This window comes from Drosophila takahashii, chromosome 3L (genome assembly GCF_030179915.1).
Source record: "Drosophila takahashii strain IR98-3 E-12201 chromosome 3L, DtakHiC1v2, whole genome shotgun sequence".
NCBI classification, from domain to species: domain Eukaryota; kingdom Metazoa; phylum Arthropoda; class Insecta; order Diptera; family Drosophilidae; genus Drosophila; species Drosophila takahashii.
The window spans coordinates 774069-793065 of record NC_091680.1 but is presented as its reverse complement, the minus strand read 5'-3'; the positions used below and the strand labels follow the sequence as shown (position 1 = coordinate 793065).

Sequence of the window (18997 nt, the reverse complement as noted above, 5' to 3'; positions counted from 1 at the left end):
TTTTGGTCACGGCACGTCGACGACATCAATTCCTCTGGTGGAAACTGAAGAACTGAAGAACTGTGAGTGGTTTTCTGGGTCAGCTGATTAATTGCACTTTTGGGGTCGTCTTTCAACCTGGAAAATCCCCATGCCCAACTCCACTGCACCTTCAACATCTCATTTTCCCGGACTTTGTCAATTTGTTCGGCTTTTCTTTTCCTTTCCGTTTGTCATTTATCAACTCTCTCTTCCTCTCTCTCTCCCAGCTTCCTTTGGGTAATTAGAGTCGCCGCCTGATTTTCGTCTAATTCTATTTTTCGTTGAACTCTATTTTTAGGCCGATTTGGAAGTGTTCCAAATGTCGTGACTACTTCACATAAAAATGTTTGCAAAAAAAAACCTAAGTAAAGAAAAAGGCAACGAAATAGAAAACAACAATTTATTTTTTGTTCGTGCGTTCCCAATTTATGTGACATCTTGGAAATGTTCTCTATAAGACATTTCTGGGCGGAATTTGGGTTGCTGTCGGCTTCCTGCTTAACAAAAATTGGCTATAAATTTGATTCCTTCTGGGAAGAGATTTATGTCGATTTGATAGCGTTTTAAAAAAGTCTTTTTAGGCGAGGCAGCTGTTAATGCTTAATGATGATTTTTCGCAGAACACGAAACTATTATTTATTGCCCTTTTTTGCAGTAAGAAATGCTAACAGTTACTCTTTATAAAATCCATTAAAAAATACTTTTTTAACATCCGTTACTCGCTAGCAACACACTCACTGACTGACGGATAGCCAATAGTCGAGGTACTTTTGATAAGATGTTAGTTCTCCACAGTCACCATTTTTTAAAATATATAAAACACCATTGATTAAGCATATAATTCTTGGGCATTGGACCTACCCACGTTTTGGGCGAGACTTTCAAGCCTTTTAATCGCCACTGCTGCCGACATTTATTAATGTCTTTTGTTAATTTTAAACAATTCTGTAAAATTCTATTCATAATCAACCCCTGGCGAATCAGACAATATCTGAAGGCGTTGCCTGCGACCGAATAAAATGTGAAAACCTAAAATTGTAAAATTCTAAAAACGCGGTCGAGGTCACGCACTGACATTTCCGATAATGAATGTACGATCTGGTGGGCCATTGTTGCTTTTTTTCTTTTTTTTATTGTACATATAGCCAAAGCCGATTGCTCAATTCTTTGGTCATTCTCAACCACGCCGAATTACAGCAGATACAACAACAACAACAACCACAACAGATTCTCTGAGTCAACGAACCTCGGTCTCGCAGACATCCAAGATATAGAGATATAGATACGCGACGTGCCCAGCACACAGTTTCTATTGAGTTTGTGCGGCTGGTAAAAATAAAAATAGCCAACGCATTAGAGGAACTTATTTTGACCGATTCCGAGGGGCGATGAACATTTCGCATGAATAAACATGGCAAAGAAAAACGTAGAAAAAAAAACGCAGGAAAAATTTCATTTAATTTGGCAGGCAGACTTTTGGAAGACAGTGTGAAAATTCCTAAAGTGCCTAAAAATGTGTTGCAATTTTTATGACTAAGTAGAGAAAAATTGGAAATATTTACCAGATAAAAAGTCAAGGGGAAAAGCTTTAGAATAAATGAAATATTGAGTGCTTTCAAGAATGCATAGTATTTATTTTTAGATATCACAATAAATCATGATAAAGTTTTAATAATATTTTTAAATTTAATAATACCCAGGTTTGATATTAAAATAATTGGTATACCACGTTTGGGCTCGTCTTCATTTCTAGGAACTCAACTAAAGCTCCTCAATCATTTCTATAATTTCTGCCAACTCATGCTCTAAAATTGAGGATTTTTTTTCCAACACTTTCACACCACTGTAAGCCAACACATTCACTTTTCTTGCCATTCGCTCGTGCTGGCTTCGTTTTTTTCCTTTCTGCATCAGATTTCAATCTAGAGAACTTTGCACTGACTTCAATTTGTTTTCCTTGATTTCTTTTATTATTTCCTACGCTTGCCAATAATCTTGAGACCTCTCGAGAGTCAAGAGTCGAGAGATTCAAGCCCAGAAAATAATAATAATAAAAAAAGAAAAAGAACAGAACGGCTGCTCCTCAAGTTCAGGCAGCGCAGATTAGTCACGAATTTTGCATAAAGTTCTGCATTCTAAATTCTCATATTTCCTCAAGTGGGTGGGTGGCGTCGGTAAATGCATTATGAAGCACTGCTTAGAGACCCCAGCTCAGAGTCGTGCCAAGATTGGGAGTGGTTCACCTCAGCTTTTTGGGGGCCCGGATCGTTTTGGTTTTAGTTTTGGTTTCGGTTGTGTAGCCGAGAGACCGAAAACAAAGAGAAAGGCGTTCCTCCAAAAAAGACATACAATGTTGTGGCTTTTGGCTGGTTGGTTACTAGGGTTGGGTTCTCCGGTCTCTGGTCTTCAATTCTGGTAATGAGCCTCAAGTATCGCAAATAAGCAGCCCACACCACCTGCCTCTCCTCGGAGACTGACTCCTCTTCGGTCTTCGGTCTTTTGTCTTAAGACCCAATCCTCCTACGATGAGGTCTTACTTCTCCCCATCTATTTCCAAAGTTTGTTCTTTGCCACAGGCGGCCCTCTTCTTCTTCTTCTTCGATTCGATGACTCGACTTTGGTTAAGTTGCTTAGAGGTTCATTTATCTATTTACCTAACCAAGCAGGCCAAGCCTCTGGAAAAGAATTCTTTTGTTTCTGCTGTCTTATAATTAGCTTTAATGATAAAATCATAATGCAAAACAATTTGATGCAGAAAATTGCTTGCTAAATTGCCAAAATAATAAGCCTTGTTTAAAAACATTAAAAAAAACAATCGAAAGGAAATTTAAAAAAAAAAAAACTAAAAAGTGGGAAAAATATAAACTGCAAATATTATAGTTAAAATTCCTTGACAGCCTGTACTTACATTTTTTAAATTCCACGCAATATAATTAAATTTACTGCTCAAAAACATTTGATGGTAGTAAAAGTAACCCACCGAAAAAAGGAGAAAAATCCCAGGCAGCCTGTCAAAACTTTCCCAGTTTTCAAGAGGGGATTCGGGGGTCTTTGGAGGACTTGGTAAGGCTTCCCCATAAATCTTTCTCGCGGCGGCGTCGCTTTCTCGGATCATTCTTCAAACTGAAAATGGCAGAGTGGAGTTTGGAGCAAAAGGTGACTTTGCCGGGGGTTTATTTTATTTTTTTTTTGGCAGCTGCCTTTGAGTGTCAATTTGGCCATTACCCAAGGTAAATCAAGAGCTGTCCAAGGAAATCATTTTCATAAATTTGCCATTTTCTGTTTGAAGTGAGACCCAATCTCAGTGACATTTCAATTTGCCAGTGTCGAAAGGGAGGCCACGGCAACAAATGAAGATCTCAAACAGGTGAAAATTAAAATTTATGTTTGCATTGGGTTTTTCTCGCGGCTTTGGGCTTCGAGTTGAGTAAGGATGTGTCCGGGGCCATAAATAAATGTCCATGGCTCGAACACTTTGGGGTGAAAAGGTTGTCTCTAAAAGTCTCCCCCTTACTTATCGATTTCTAATTTCAACTTTGTTGCACCTTTTGTTGATTTTTCATATTTTGTCGGCGGGACGACGGTGATGCAAGAGTTCATGGGGGTTAAACTGTTTGTATGGAGATCAATGTCCAGATTGTGGAAGCCCGCTTGGGAGTTTCCCTGGCTGCCTGTAGATTTTCCTCAGCTTTTCCTGGGGATCTCTCATGTGTGGGTGTCACTGGGTGTCACGCCCACCTTTCCCCCTGTTTTTTTTGTTTGACCCCTTGGCGTCAATTGTCTTGTAATTATTTTTTTGATGTTTGATAAATTGAATATCGCTCTGTAACGAAAGAAAAATCCTCTTTTCCCTCTTCTGTGTGATTAATCATGGAACAATGGCAGCGGAGCTTATGCAATGCGTGGGACTTTTCCATCCATGACCTTTGCTTGGAGGAGGTGGATAAAGATGCCGTTGGGGTTGAATGGGATATGGGGATAAAAAGCCAAGGCCCGGCAGCTGTTAAAATGACAAATGAGCGATGCCATATCGCTGCAGATGGGCGGCAAAAGCTGTTGCAGGAATTGGAAAAATTTTCCAAGGGGGTGGGCAAAATATCTTGGATTTAAGATTGGTTGGGATACGAAAACGCAGTTAAATGGGTTAAAGAAAGCTGATTTTTTAAATTAAATGCAGTTACTTTACAAATTACTACAATCCTTATTGATTTATTATTATTAAAATATGTAATATCCCTGAAAAACTAATAGTTTTGAAAAATATGAAATATTTACTTAACCAAGCAGAGTGATATTATATGAAAACGCATAACTCTCACATGACTTTAATGTGGTTTTGCGAGACTTTGTAACCATATCCTTTGCGGCAAGCCAAGCCTTTCTCTCTTTTTCTCACCCCAAAATCCCTTTCCTTTCCTTTGCCGCCTTGTTTGCCTAATCAATTAGCGCAGCCTGGGGCATATCAAGTATACGTCATGGTAGCCACATAAGTTGAACCCAACAACTCGGACACCTTTTTAATTTCCCTTTTTGTTTGTGCGCTCTCTTTTTGATTCCAGGTGTTGTACCATGAAATTGTATCACACGCTCGAGTGGTGAGCTCTTGCATTCGAGCAGCCGAAAAGGAGCAGCAACAGCAGCAACAATTGCAGTTGCAGCAGCAACAGCAGCAACTGTCGAGTCAGCAACCCGCCTCATTGACCAGCAACTGCTCCAGTGAGTCAACCAGCGACTCGGCCACAAAGTCGAGCAGCCTGAGCAGTGGTTTCGCCTCCTCCGATCCGGTGACCACACCCATAGGAACCACGCCAGCTGCCCCCACCCACCAACAACCACCAGCAACTAGCAACCAACAACAACCAACACAAACCCACCCATCGAAGAAGGGGGAGGGAAACTTGGAGCGACTAAGGGATCGCTATCATCTGTTGTATCTAAAGGCCTTCGAACTTCAATTGTGTCTGGATAATCTACTTAGAAAACGCAGCTCCACAGCGGTAAGTTACTGAACATTTTTAAACTATGTAGCAAAAACATTAATAACATTAGGAATTTTCGAAAAATATATTTCTAAAATATATAGACAAGATCATTAAAATATATATTTAGGATAAATCTCAAATACTGGGGACCTATGATTATTCAACATATATCACACTAATTAAGAGCTTATCCATGTAAACTTTAATCAATGGGAGATTTTCCAAAAATAAATTGCTAGTGGAAATGGCCTTCAGTCTATTCTGAGATTATTGGGTTTATATCGGATGAATATACTTAAGGAAGTTAATTTAATGGAAATAAATATATATATATTTACAAAATATATATATTTAGAAAATGGAGTTAAATATATTTAGCATAAATATTATAATGATATATTTACTTAATTTAATTTCCAAGAAATTTCATTTTGTACATCTCCTACGAATTACTTTAGTTTGTACCAAAAACCACTCAACATACATATATACCTTCTATAAATCACTCTAATTTATGGCTCATCAACATGAACTTGAATCGATTAGGGATTTTCCGAAAATAACCTCTGCAAAGCGTTGCCCTTGGCGAGTGTCTTCGACTTTTGTCACTTTGGATTATCTGCTGGTTGGATGGCCATAAAAAAGAAAGAAAGAAAACTCCCAGCCAGCAAGGGAAAAGCATTCGAGATGCCAGGGATTCTTGGAAAGAAAGAAAATGCATTTGGCGCCGCTTTCCCTGCACGTCCGCCGTTCATCGCCTCATAGCATTGCCAATTGTGGAAATTTCTAATTACGTTTTTGTATAACTCGGTTGCGAGTGATTTAATTAATTCATTTAGTGAAAATGCCGGCAATGCGACAAAAAATGTATTGGGAAAGCGCTCAAGTGCAGAGCAATGTAATTGAATAGTGAGTAGACGAACTTGGGAGAAAGATGAAAGAGTTTCGCCTAGGTGGTGTGGTGATGCACGGGGGTTTTTGGTATAGCAAGGTGTGTCTGCTTGGTTCCTGTTTGATGGGAAGATGACGGAACTGAAAGTGAAGAATGTTCCAGTAAAAGTTATTTGGTTGAAAGCATAGGATACTGTTCAATAATATTTATAAAAACTAAAAAAATATATATCAGGTTGTTAACAAAATTTCCTAAGATTAAAACAATATATGATTTAAAGAATCTATTCTAAATTCTAGCCCATTTTTTTTACATTTTACGTACTTTTTTTCTGGGTGTAGTAAATTTTCATTAGAGAAAATATTATGACCTTCAGATTATTATAATCTTCAGATTTAGAAAAGGTTTTTATTATAATGACTTCTCTTACAAAATTGATAGGTTTTTTATTTTTATCACAAACTAAAAACTATGATTTTCTATTCAGATCTCCCAACTAATCCGCACTTCCTTTCCCCTTTCCCCTATGATAATAATTCACCAATCTATTCTGTTCCTCTTGTGGCATCCGTTTCGTGTTTAGATCCAGTGAAAGTCAATTTCGCCTTATAGACACGCTGACCCAGTTTCATCCCACCAACTGGTGTGTGGATAGATGGATGGGTTGAATCTGGATCCTCCTTGGAGCTCTAAACGTTTCCTGGTTAAAGTTCTCTGCCCCTCTCGTTTTGTCTTGGGTAATTGGAAAGCGTTTTTCATGCACCCCGTCTTAATTGTGGGTAATTTGCGGAGTAGGAAGCGCAAAATGCTCTGGCCTCGTGCCTCTGAGCCCGAGCTTACTAGGTAAATAATTCATTCAAGACACGCACTGGAAGAGGCGTCTTCTGACCCATAGATCGAGTCTTCTAGGAGGCTTTCTTCCCGCACCTATCATCAGACCTCCGGCTGTGGGGCAGTTAACCTTTTTTTCTGCTGCTTTGTGAACCGCTTCATTTGATTGCACCTCGGGCGGGCTTTTATCCACCCCTTCCGTACTCCTCCTCCTCCTCCTCTTTAGATTTTCCTCCTCGTTGTTGCAGAAACAATTTCATTTTCCACTGACTAGCTGATGCAATAATTTGCATCCCCCTTGGGGATCCGATCCGTCCCGTGACCAATCTCTATGTGGGCCGATCCAGTTGGCAATTTTCAACACTTTCCTGGCCACATTTAGCTCGGGTGGCCCGTTGCCCGCGGGGGGAATTCGCTGCTCTACATTTGCCATGCATTCAATTTCTGGCCAAAAGGAGATTAGCCGGGCCGGGCCATTCAAGGCATGCCAAGACTTCAAACGAAAGGCGGCTGCTGTGAAAACTAAAACTGAACCAGGGACAGACGGAAATGTCACAAGTGTTTGCACTGTGAGAAAAGTGGGTCTAAGTAAGGGAAATATGACTTTCAAATCTAAATGAAATCTAATTTAATAAAATGGGAGTTTTAAAAAACGGCAAGTTGAAGCGGCAGGAAAAACGGTTGGACGGATTAATCTAAAACAAAAAAACGAAATTCGGAAATAATTCAAAGATGAAAATAGAATCCACTGAACATTTACATACAGTAATTTCAAGACCCGTGTGAATTTTTTTGGGAATTATTTTATTATAATTTTCTTTTCATTAATTATATTCCTAAAGTGGCTCAAACCATGATCTGATCACCAATCACAGTAATTTCTCTCGGTGCCCCGAATTTTTTTACCAAATGTCGTAATAAACTCTCGGCTCGACTAAGCCAATTTTCCCGCTTCTTCATCAGCTGAGGTTAAACTTTAAGTAGCTGCCATAAAGAAATGTATTTATATCTAAAGCAGTATAAAAATCAAAAAACTGCAAAAAGTAAAAGTGAAATTTATGCGCCCTCAACTGCAGAGTTCAGAGAAGTCAACGGCGGTAAGACGGTAAACTTCGGAATCAGCTCGAAAATCAGCACCGAACCGAAACAAATGAAAGTGACCGAAATGAACAGAGCAGCAGGGCAAATGGAAATAAACCAAATCAAATTTACGACGTGCCTGAACTTTGGAAAATATAAAAACAAAATGGCCAGAAGGATGGCTTGTTTTGAACGATTTTTCAAATACCCTATGATATTTAACTTATTAATGATGAGAAACCTGTAGATGATTTTGTATTTTATATATCTACTTATCCATATAGTTACAATATATAGAGGTCTTTATTCCCAGCTGAAAGTGTACTTAAAACTCTGGTACTTTTTTTTTTGCCCAACTAATTTTATGTTTTCCTTTGTTGCATCGCTTTTCTACCTCTTCTCTTTGTTTCCCACACTTATTCTCCGGCAAAACATGTTCGATAAACAAATGCAGTTGAATTGCATTGAATTATGCCCCATTATTGTTGTTATTATTGTTATTATATCTCGCCTGAACCTCCTCTTTTTTTCTCTCTGGGATTATGTTGTTTATTCTTGGGAAACTGTGTGTTTGTTTAGCAGACAGAGACCACAAGACCTTTGGCTGAAGTTTTTTTTTTCGAACGGGTTGAAGGTTGAACTGCAGGCTGGGAAACATCTGTTGGTTTGAAAGGGAAATGATCTTGGAATTTATTATAGTGAGGGAGTTGAAGGAGAAGAATATGCTAGGAAATCAAGTTATCATTTTTCTGGAAGCCTTGAAGCTGTCATCATTTTTCTAATATCACTAATTGGCCACCCATTTCCATGTACCAATTAGCGTCCATCAATATATTTATGAATTTAATTGGCCCCATCATCAGTGCAACAGCAACAAAGTGGCTTTGGCTTTGCTAACCAGCAGACATCAATCAAATACCGACATAAATCAATCCTCAAACTACCAGCTACCAGTCGTCCACAAGTCCACACCCAAAAAATACAAGAAATATGCAAATTTTCGATTTTTTTCTCCATCTCTTTTTGTGAACCACAAAACGAGGCTTTAAAATGAGTGAATGCAAATCGCATAATAATTGACAATTGGAGGTGGATGGAAGGGGAGTGGTTAACCATTTTGCTTGGCAGTCACGTCGGAACCGAATCGGAACTGCAATTTATGCATGTTGATTGCTTACACATGTTGCAAGTTGCTAGTTGCAGGTTGCATATTGCTGGTTGGTGTGTCCCGGAAAGCAGCACAAATTAAATCACAATAATTATGTAAAATCGGGGGGAAACAAGAGGCACACCCACAATTTACGATTAAATGCGGAAGTTTATAGTTTATTTTTTATCTGAGGCTATTAGAAAAATAGCAAAAACTAAACACAAAAACTTGGCCACATGTAAGGAGAAAAAACTCTGTGCAACCGCAACATACATAAAAAAAATTGGGTGGCTCCGAAATGGTTTTATAATACACAACACACTAGGCAAAAACCGTTAGCTGCTCTAGTTTCTGGCCAAGATAATGACAGATTGGCTGGCTTAATATTCCTCGGGGTTTCCTCGAGTTTTTGCCTCCCAGTTTTTTTCAATTACCCCCTCTTTCTAATGATCGAAACCGAAGCCACTTAAATGGTTCATTATTTTATGCCAGTCTGAGACTTAAGAGTATCGTAGTATTATCACGGATAAGATTGGTGTTTTGTGATCTGATTCGATCTGTGATCATCGCACACATTGGCTTTCTGAGGCTTTCTGGGCCATTGATTTATGATCGCCAGGGAAAGCCATAAAGAAAAGCCAGAATAACAACAATAAACGATCAACAAAAGCAAATTGCCAGCAGCTGTTGGTTAAACGGGCCACATTCCCATATCGATCGAACGATCTGATCTGGGGAGCTGGGAAAGTAAAGAAAAGTCGGGGAAAATCGGGAATCGATAGAGTGAGTTTTTAGGTTTCTGTTGCCCAAATCCAAATCCAAATGCGAAATGCAAACAAAACGAGAGCAGCAGCAGTTAACATGTTGCTGCGGTGTCGTGTGGCGCAACAGCAACAACAGCAACTGCAACTGCGACATCTTCAAATGCGATTTATTGTGCTGCCAGCAACCTTACTCAAATTGACATTTGCCAAATGTCAACTCGCGACTTTTGTTTGCCTGCCTTTGTTTTCTTCGACTTTGCCTGTGCATCGAATCAAATTCGCCTTCAATTGTCAATATTTCATTTTCATTTTGCCAAGCAACACCTTTAAATATTTCCCTACACCGTAAATTAAAAGTAACAAAATTATGTCGGTATGGAATGAACAACAAAATGTATTTTGCCCTATAACTTGTTTTGGATATTATTATCAAAATTTAAAAGATAAAAATAACTAATAAATAATATCAAAACAATAAAATCCAAAATAGTTTTAATTTCGAAACTGACTTTTTTGAATATCAATTTAACATTATTGTAAACAATGTAAGTATCAACTCGTTCTCAACAATTTTTGACAAAAAGTACAATTTTTAATATCAAGTTTACATTATTTTATGTAAATATTTGCATTATATTACCTTTGAATATAAAATTGATTTTAATATCATTTATATCATTTATAGTAAAATGAAGTATTTTTTCGTCTGTAATTCTCCCGCAACTCCAACTCCTTTGCTAACCCGCCAGCAACCTGCAAATTATGAGCAATTGCGTGGCCAGGAATCGGGCATTAGCATCTTTCTGCGTGGGCCATCTGGCGTGGGCAACACCCACGTTTAAATCGGTCCAAACTATACCTATACTATACTATACTATATATGTAGAGCCCCCGAAGTTCTGTGGCGGCAACATGTTGCACTGTCGGCAGATTAGGGTCAGACACCGAGAACGAGAATTGGCAGGGGGGTCTGAAGTGAAAATATGCAAACTATGGCCGACGGCCTGTCGAAGTTGCACGTTGCACGGCACGCCAGCAACATTAGTTGCTGTTGCTGCTGCTGATGTTGCTGTTGCTGCTCCGACCAATGCAGCGAAGCGACTTGAATGCTTGCATTTTTCCTGTGCTTTGCTAAATTTAGCATCTAATGCGATTTGTAATAGTTGAGCTAAATTGTAGACGTCCAAGTTGCTGCTGCTGTACCAGGAAATGTTTGCCGTACGCCACCAGCAACAACACCAGCAAACAGCAACAACAATGAAAGTAATAATATTGTCGCTGCTGTGGGTTGTTGTTGTTGTTGTTTGAGGGGGTGGTGCATGGCGAGGGGGAGGAAAAGGGGGTGGTTGCCCGTTTTCCATATGACTTGGAAGTTTTCATGTTGCTCGCTTGCCAATTGTTGTTGTCTGTTAGTCTGTGCGGGCTGTCAACGCTGCGATGTTGTTGTTGCTGCAGCCGATGTTATTGTTTTTGTTGGTGTTTTTGTGTCTGCAATTTTGTCGCGCCATTGGAGAGTTTTTCCCCTCGCAGAGTCGCGTTGGAGTTAAAGTTGCTGCTGTACCGGCAATGTTGCTGTTGTCGCCGTTGTCACCGCTGGATTAAAATTCATTGAATGTTTTGTGCCGAATTGAGTAATTGTTGCGAAATTTCGCTCAGTTTACAGAAATTTAGAGGGGGACAAGTGGTGGAGTTATGTATTAAAACAAAAAGGCTAAAAAATATTTTTTTAGATAACTAATCTTATAAAAGGTGATATAATTGAATGGATACACAAATTAATTATTATAAATATTTTTAACTTTCACCTAAAAGTAAAGGAGCGAAATGAGAGGATGTTTTTAAACATTAATATTAAATTATTTATTAACAGAAAAAACTATTATTTTGCACACTTAAAACTCTCAAATTAAGAGTCTCAATATTTAAATTTTTATTGGACAGTTTTTCTTTAAGGTTATAAATGCTTGATAGATTGCTTAATGGGCCTTCAAATTCCATGTGTAATAAATGAAACCATTCACGTAATCTTCTCTCCATAAACTTGATGGCTCAAATACACTTTTATTCTCCGTTTTCCCAACCAAACCAAACCCATCGATCAACCAACTCCCCAAGCAACCTCATAAACTCAGCTCTTTGCATTTGATATCTCTGACGAAAAGTCCGGCATAAATAGAAAATAAATATCAAAGACTGACGAATGCAACTCACGTTTTTATTGCACGATAATTACAGTCATACAAGCACATGCTAATGAAGACTGGTACAGACATATATAGCCCCTCTATAATAAATACCCTCTGCTATCCAATAACCAGATATTGACGATATGCCGGCGTTTAACGATAATTAATCGCTGCCGTGTGAGAAATTCATAATTTCAAATGAAATGCACAGAAAGACAGTAGCAATTGTTTGGGCAGGAGAATTTCCCACACTTTGGTAGAGATATGTTAGAGATATAGATGTTTATCGCTCTAGTTTATAGCCAGTCGCTGAAGTGACAACGAAAATTGTGACATGACCAGAAATTGCGTGTTGAGATCTGAATCGAAATGGGAATGGGAACCCGAGGGGATTTTCCTGGAGAAGATCATGAGCTGGGTGTAAACGAGGTGCTAAGCGACTGGCACGACACGTTCTCCCCATATTTCTTTTTTTCCTTCCTCTTTAAAATAAGAGTTCTGCTGAAGTGCGTCAAGATGAACTTAATTTCCAGCTAAATGAAAGTGGAAGGCGTGCCCAAATCTTGATGGTTGTCTAGGTTCTGTAATCTTCTCTTCCCTCCTTCCTTTTCTTTATTTTTCCCGACTTTTGCATAATAAGAACATAAATATGTGTGTATACCATTCAACACTGTGGGTAGTCTGAGGTTCTTTAACCAGATTTCTTAGGGATTTCTTGGATTTTCTGGCTACTCAACTTGTACCGTTTAGTAAACGGAGTTTTTCCGCCTAATTTGTTTTTCATTGGCTTAAGAGATTGGATAAATATATTAGTTGAAAGCATGAAGCAAGGGAGATATGGAAAAGGTTGCATCACGAAATGCGGGTGTTATGCTAATTTGGTGAAAGCTTAGAAACCAGATCACAGAAAAGTGAAAACTTATCAGAGATCTCGGATTAAACAGGGAAATAAATAATTTGTTGATGGATCAGTAAAAACTGTTTTCCCCTTGATCGAGATGAAACTGATATGGGGAGATACAAATTAATTCGTGGCTAATAAACAAATTCTTTGATCGTCCAGTTATAAATATTCAAGATAAAAAAAATTCATCTGATAGAAGAGGGGTATTCCAAAGATTCGCCATGAACTACTTTGTTTACCCACCACCATCACTTTTGATGGCTTGTCTGGCCCTCTTTTGCTTCCCTATTTATTTACAACACTTTTGGATGGCCTGGTCCATTTACACATTTCACCTCTTTGTTGTTCGAAATCTCCAGTACTGTTTACCATAAACAAAAACAATCAAATGGCGCCATATAAGAGGTGTATAAGCAATTCCCGGGCCATAAATCATCTGGACAATTAGCCACATAATCTGCTGGATCTTTGGATTCCGCGGAGAACAAGCTTCTTCGGATGTTCAGAGCGACCTTCGGGCGGCCTCCACGGGATTTTAGTTTTTAGTGTTCAGAAACAACGAAATTACGCAAATCCGAAAAGGCGAACATACTAAATTGCCAAGCTAAAACATCTGATGGTCGTAAAAGCCATTCCACAGCTGATTGCTGATCGTCAGGGGTGAGGTCTCTTGGGTTAATTGTGGAATTTCGTTAGTTTTTTATTTTAATTTTTATGGAGTGTTAAGACTACATTTTCTACATGTGTGTAATTCAGAGCAGCGAGGAGAAGGGAAAGGGGAGCACTTGCGGATAGACCAAGGTCACTCGAGGTTGTGCCAAGGGGCATCTTTTCTCTAACAGTTCTGGTAAAAAGCGAAACATTTTTGAAATGCCATCAAGGCCTTTTCAAACGCCTGCTCACCGCCTGCCGCCGCCTCTCACTTGTGTGTGGGCGTGTACATGAAAAAAGAAAAGGAAAATGTGGAGGAAAAACTTTGAAAAGTCGAAGACTTGATTACTCTTATTATTGAAAAGGGAATTTGTTTTAAGGTGTGAGGAATTCTTATTATAAACTATTTATGGATAAAAATATAAAATATCAAAACAATTTTTAGGATCGTATTATTTAGGATTTTACAAATACAAGTAAAGTCCGAAGATTTTATTACACGTAGTATTATTAAAAATGGATTCGGTTTATAATTCTAAAAAGTTCTAGTTATTGTATTGTCAGCATTGAATATATTTTATAGCTATGTATACCTTAAGTTAGGATAAAAAACCGAAGATCGAAATTAGTTCGTAATATTTCAAAAAATATTATATTTTAATTAATTAAATAATGACATGATTTTTGGTATGATAATGATATTAAACATTTCTAGTTTGGGAGACCCCTGTGAAATCTTAAATTCGGAGAGGGTATATTATATAGCAACGCTTTTCTCGCCTCTTGGCTTATCTGACATCTGTCTGGCCAAGTGTTTGCCAGTTTGTCTCACTGTCTCGGCTTTTCTGTCCATTTGTCTGTTTGCTCGACTGTCTGATGTCTGTTGTCTGTTGTCCGATGTCCGCCGTCCGAAGTCTGTGTCCACCCGCTGATCTCCGATGCGAGAGCTTCGTGTGTCGACAATTGAAAGCAATTATAATTTTAGCCAGCATATGAGAGAAAAGAGGAAGAGTGTTACGTGATGGAAACAGGAAGAGCAAATAATGAAAAAGGAGACTGGAGTGGACTGGAATTTTTCTTAGCTAACCAGTAGCCATGGATAAAAGATCAAGATCACACGAGAGTTGTCCAATTAAAAAGTGTTGCGCTCACATATTCACAACTTTATTGAAACCCCAAACTAATCTAAGATTTATTTCTCCCGTTTCTTGCAGAATGGTTTGGATGACGACGAGGACGAAGAGGAGGACACCGAAGACGACTCCTTTGGCTACGAGGGCGAAGCCACCGAGGACGATCTGAACGAGGTCAACTCGGATCTGGATTTGGAGAACAGCGAGTCGGCCAAGTCGTCCGCCGCCACCCCCGCGGAACTGATCCTCCAGCGCTGCCAGATTGCAGCCACCCAGATTGTGGAGTCCCATTCGCAATCCCATTCGCCGTCCCAGCAAATCCCAGCTTCCCAAGCGGAGTCTTCTCTGTCAGCGGATCAGCCACGCGATTGTCTTGCACCTCAAAAGGTAAGTCATCTCATGGAGGATGCTAGATGATCCCATCCCCCGTTTCGTCTGAATGATTTGCATATCCTGTATGTAGTTACTGTTTGTTTGACTTGTCGTTTTGTTGTGTTGTTAGTTTAGTTGCATGCCCCTTGCCTCCCACACAGTATTGTCAACTTTCTGAGCCGCCTAACCTGACCTATCCTAACCCCCAGCTCAAGCTAACCAAAAAGAACCGAAAAGAACCCGAAATGAACATAACCCAAAATAAGAACGAAAAACGTTATCCCAGAACCGCGAGACCATAAAAGGAAAAACAGAATACTTAGCAAATGATCTGGCAGACGAGGGTACACGATGATATTTTTGGGCATCATCAAAAAAAAAGGAACAGTAAAGGGGAAAATTTAAAGAAAAAACAAGAGAGAACGCTATAGTCGGGTGCCCCGACTATCAGATACCCGTTACTCAACTAATCCGCCGTAACTTTTTAACGAATGGTCCGATTTAAAAAATTGTTTCTACATTTCGATAGGTATTGATAAACACCATAAAACTGCTTTTTTACTTTTCCGAAATATTGAAATTTTTAAAATCGTATATAAGCTATTGTGGGCGTTAGAGGGGGCGTGGCACCCTTTTGAAACAAACTTGCGCTGCGTAGGAACTCCTCTAATCTGCATGCAAAATGTCAATCTTCTAGCTTTTATAGTCTCCGAGATCTCAGCGTTCATACAGACAGACAGACGGACAGACAGACGGACAGACGGACATGGCTAGATCGACTCGGCTAGTGATCCTGATCAAGAATATATATAGTTTATAGGGTCGGAAACGCTTCCTTCTACCTGTTACATACTTTTGCACGAATCTAGTATACCCTTTTACTCTACGAGTAACGGGTATAAATATTTAGAAGTTCTAGAATTTTTTAATTGGAAAAGTCTAGTTAACAGAACTCAATTAGGCAGAAAAAAACTAATTATAAAGGAAACTAATCTAAATATCTATCCAGAAAATCTTTTATCAAAAAATCTTTTAATTTTCGGTTTTTTGACCCTGATAATTATTTTATTGAAATTCGGGAGCTAGGATTACAAAACAATCCCTATCAAAATTATATTTTTTGGCCAGTCACAAGCACATCCATTATCCCAAAGAAAAAACCCACACCAAAACCTAGTTGGCACTACTCGAAGGGCAAAGAGAGCAAGAGCATGTGTTTAATGAGTGTGTGAAACCCATGGGACTTAAAATCCCGACCCACTTCCCTTTTTGTGTGTCACCCACCCACTTAACACCTCCAAACCCTTTTGACTACTCGCATCCAGCCCGGCGATGAGGCCGATGAGGAGCTAGAGGAGGAGGACGAGGAGGATCCCGAGATTCTGGGCACCGATGTGGTGGACTTTCTGATTGCCAAGCGATCGTGGAGACACCACCTCCATCCGAATCCCAGTGGCTCAGCCACCTTGACGGATTTCGAGGCGGATTCGGAGAGCAGTGATTTCGAGCAGGTGCAGCAGTTGGGCAGCAGCAGCAACCGAAGGGTCCTCAATCTCATAGAGATCATGCCACAGCAGAGCGGTAATAGCAATATCAATAGCAGCAGTTCGTTGCTGCAGCAGCGTCATCATATCGGCAACAAAATGCTGCCCAATAAGGCGCATAACAAAAACATAGCCGTGGCGGTAATCACACCCAATTCACATGGGAACACCAGTCACGGACTCAGTCACAGTCTCGGTCACGAGCTGAACAAGTCGCCGCTGGGACTGCGAAAGACGACGCGTCATCATCACCATCACAATGACACCTCCAAGTTCAACCGATCCAATCGCAAGTCGAAGAACTGTGCGATCTTCTACTTCAAGCATTTGGACACGGACAACGAGCAGGGAAACGCGGCGGGCAGTGATCTCCAGAGCGAGGATGATCCGTGCCTGATTCACCGGCGAAGAAATGGAGGAGGTGGCGATGTAAGTACCGTTCTCTGGTGGCGGTTCTCTCGGATTTCTCTCAGCAGATCATCGGTGGCAGCATTCGTTCCACTCGTCGTCGAGGTGTTGGGGTCACCTCGGGGTCACCACGGTGTTGGATTCTTCATTGGATTAGGATCCATAGAGTCTCTTCTACCCAACTAATTAGCATGCATCGATAGCTCGCTATTTTTGATGTCTGTAACCTAACGTATATATCTTATAAAAATATTCATAGTTATTTTAGCATGCCTAACAATTTCTTAATTAACTTTTGTCTATTCTATTATTCGGTAGTCTTCATTATCAACTTAACCCAACACCATCAGATACTTGATCATTAATCATTTAACTCAAAAGAAATACTTCAAAAGATCAAAAGAATTGGAAAAACAAAAGTAAAAGCTGTTTTTACGGCAAAGTCTAAGAAAGGGTCTAGCTAAAATTAATGAAAATATGTTTGTTACATTGCTAAAAGCGATTTTCTTGTAATAATCATAGATTAAAAATATATTAAATATTTAAAAAAATAGCTTACCTTATATATTTCATGATATCGATGAATCTTTTCACAACAAAAGATCAAGATCTTGTACCTTCTTCTGAACTTGACAACATTCAGACTTAATTTGTTTGTATGTCTGTCTGCTGTGGACTTCTCCACAACTTCTTTAGTCCGCCTCCTTCAATTCTTCAATTCAGCACTCCTCCCCCCTCAATTCTTCAGTCTTCCTCCCACATTTGACAACTGCTGAGGTCGTCACCATTCGAAATGGAAATAAATTGCCAGCACAAAGACAAAGGAGTTGGAAAAGTCAGAGAAGTCAGAGAGAAGGCGTTGTTTTGTTGTCGGTGGAGTTTCAAAGATGTTGCTCATGTGCAGCAGCAGCAGCAACATCGCGAGTTGCAAGTTGCCAGTGCACCGGCTCCGAACAATTTGCCATTTTGCGCAAGTAACGCTAATTAAACTTCATTTTCTACCACTTCATCTTCATCGTCGTCGGTTGGCTTTTCCTTTTTGTGAATTTTGTTACCACTGATTTTAATGTTCCATTGCGTTTTCCCTTCCCTTTTCCATCTGCCATCCGCTGCTGCTTTTCTGCACGTATATAGATACTGAAATCGGCTGATGCCTCAACGGATGACGACGACGAAGGTTGGCTCTACACGGCGACAGCAGCAGCAACATTGGAAGTTGCCACAGCAGCAGCAACAGCAACTGCAACATCAACTGAAGCCACATCCACGATTGTGGATGGTCTCCAGTCCACGGCCATTTCCTCGACCACGGCAACCGGTGGTTCCGACTCCGATAAGGAGAACAAGGAGACGCTGGTCAGCAGCACAACAATCGCAACAGCAACAGCAGCAGCAGCAACATTGCACTACGACAGCAGCAGTGCCTGCTCCTCCTCAAATTCAAATTCCAATTCCAACTCCAATTCAAACGGCAGGCTCACAGAGACCTCGGCCACCTCGCGAGTCACCCAGCTACAGATGCAGATCCACTCGCACTCGCAGATGCAGATGGAGTTCCAAATCAATGGCAATGCCAGCGATGGCAGACACGTCATTAGCAACAACAATTGCTACAGCAGCGGCAACAGCAACAGCAACATGCAACATGAGCTGCAGCAGCAGCAAAACAACAACGAGGGGGAGGCCCGTCCTCCGTCCGAGGATCTGGCCAAGATCAAGATGGGCGTCGATGAGACAACTGCTGATATGGCAAATGGAAACGCCAGCAAATCTGTACAGGTGAGTGGTCTGTAGATTAAATGGGTTTTATCATAAATATGAAGGATTTCGGTTTTATAAAGGAGAGAAAATTGTAAAGGGGGGACTAAAATATTAACAGTGAAATTACGGATCAGCTTGTGGGATTTTTTAAAAGGGAAATCGATTTTTGAAACCATAAAAATTGCCTATATACATATGAAAATAAATAACAAAAACATAAAAATAAAAATAAGAATTAAATTGATTAATCATAAGACGAAATCATAAATAAATAAATATTCCAACTAAAACTACTTTTATAGGAAACCTTCATTAAAA

General features: G+C 39.7%; 1 protein-coding gene across 3 annotated transcripts in view; it reads left to right on the top strand.

Moving 5' to 3' along the window:
• Nucleotides 1-18997, top strand: part of klar (klarsicht) — a 124492-nt gene that overhangs the window by 85892 nt on the left and 19603 nt on the right. For 2 of the 3 annotated variants that reach the window (XM_017155814.3, XM_070215694.1), the window contains 4 exons: nucleotides 4581-5018; nucleotides 14676-14981; nucleotides 16292-16939; nucleotides 18053-18697. In XM_017155814.3, the coding sequence (XP_017011303.3) occupies nucleotides 4581-5018; nucleotides 14676-14981; nucleotides 16292-16939; nucleotides 18053-18697 (2037 nt within the window). The remainder of the gene's footprint in view (nucleotides 1-4580; nucleotides 5019-14675; nucleotides 14982-16291; nucleotides 16940-18052; nucleotides 18698-18997) is intronic. The other variant, XM_070215693.1, reaches the window with a different exon arrangement.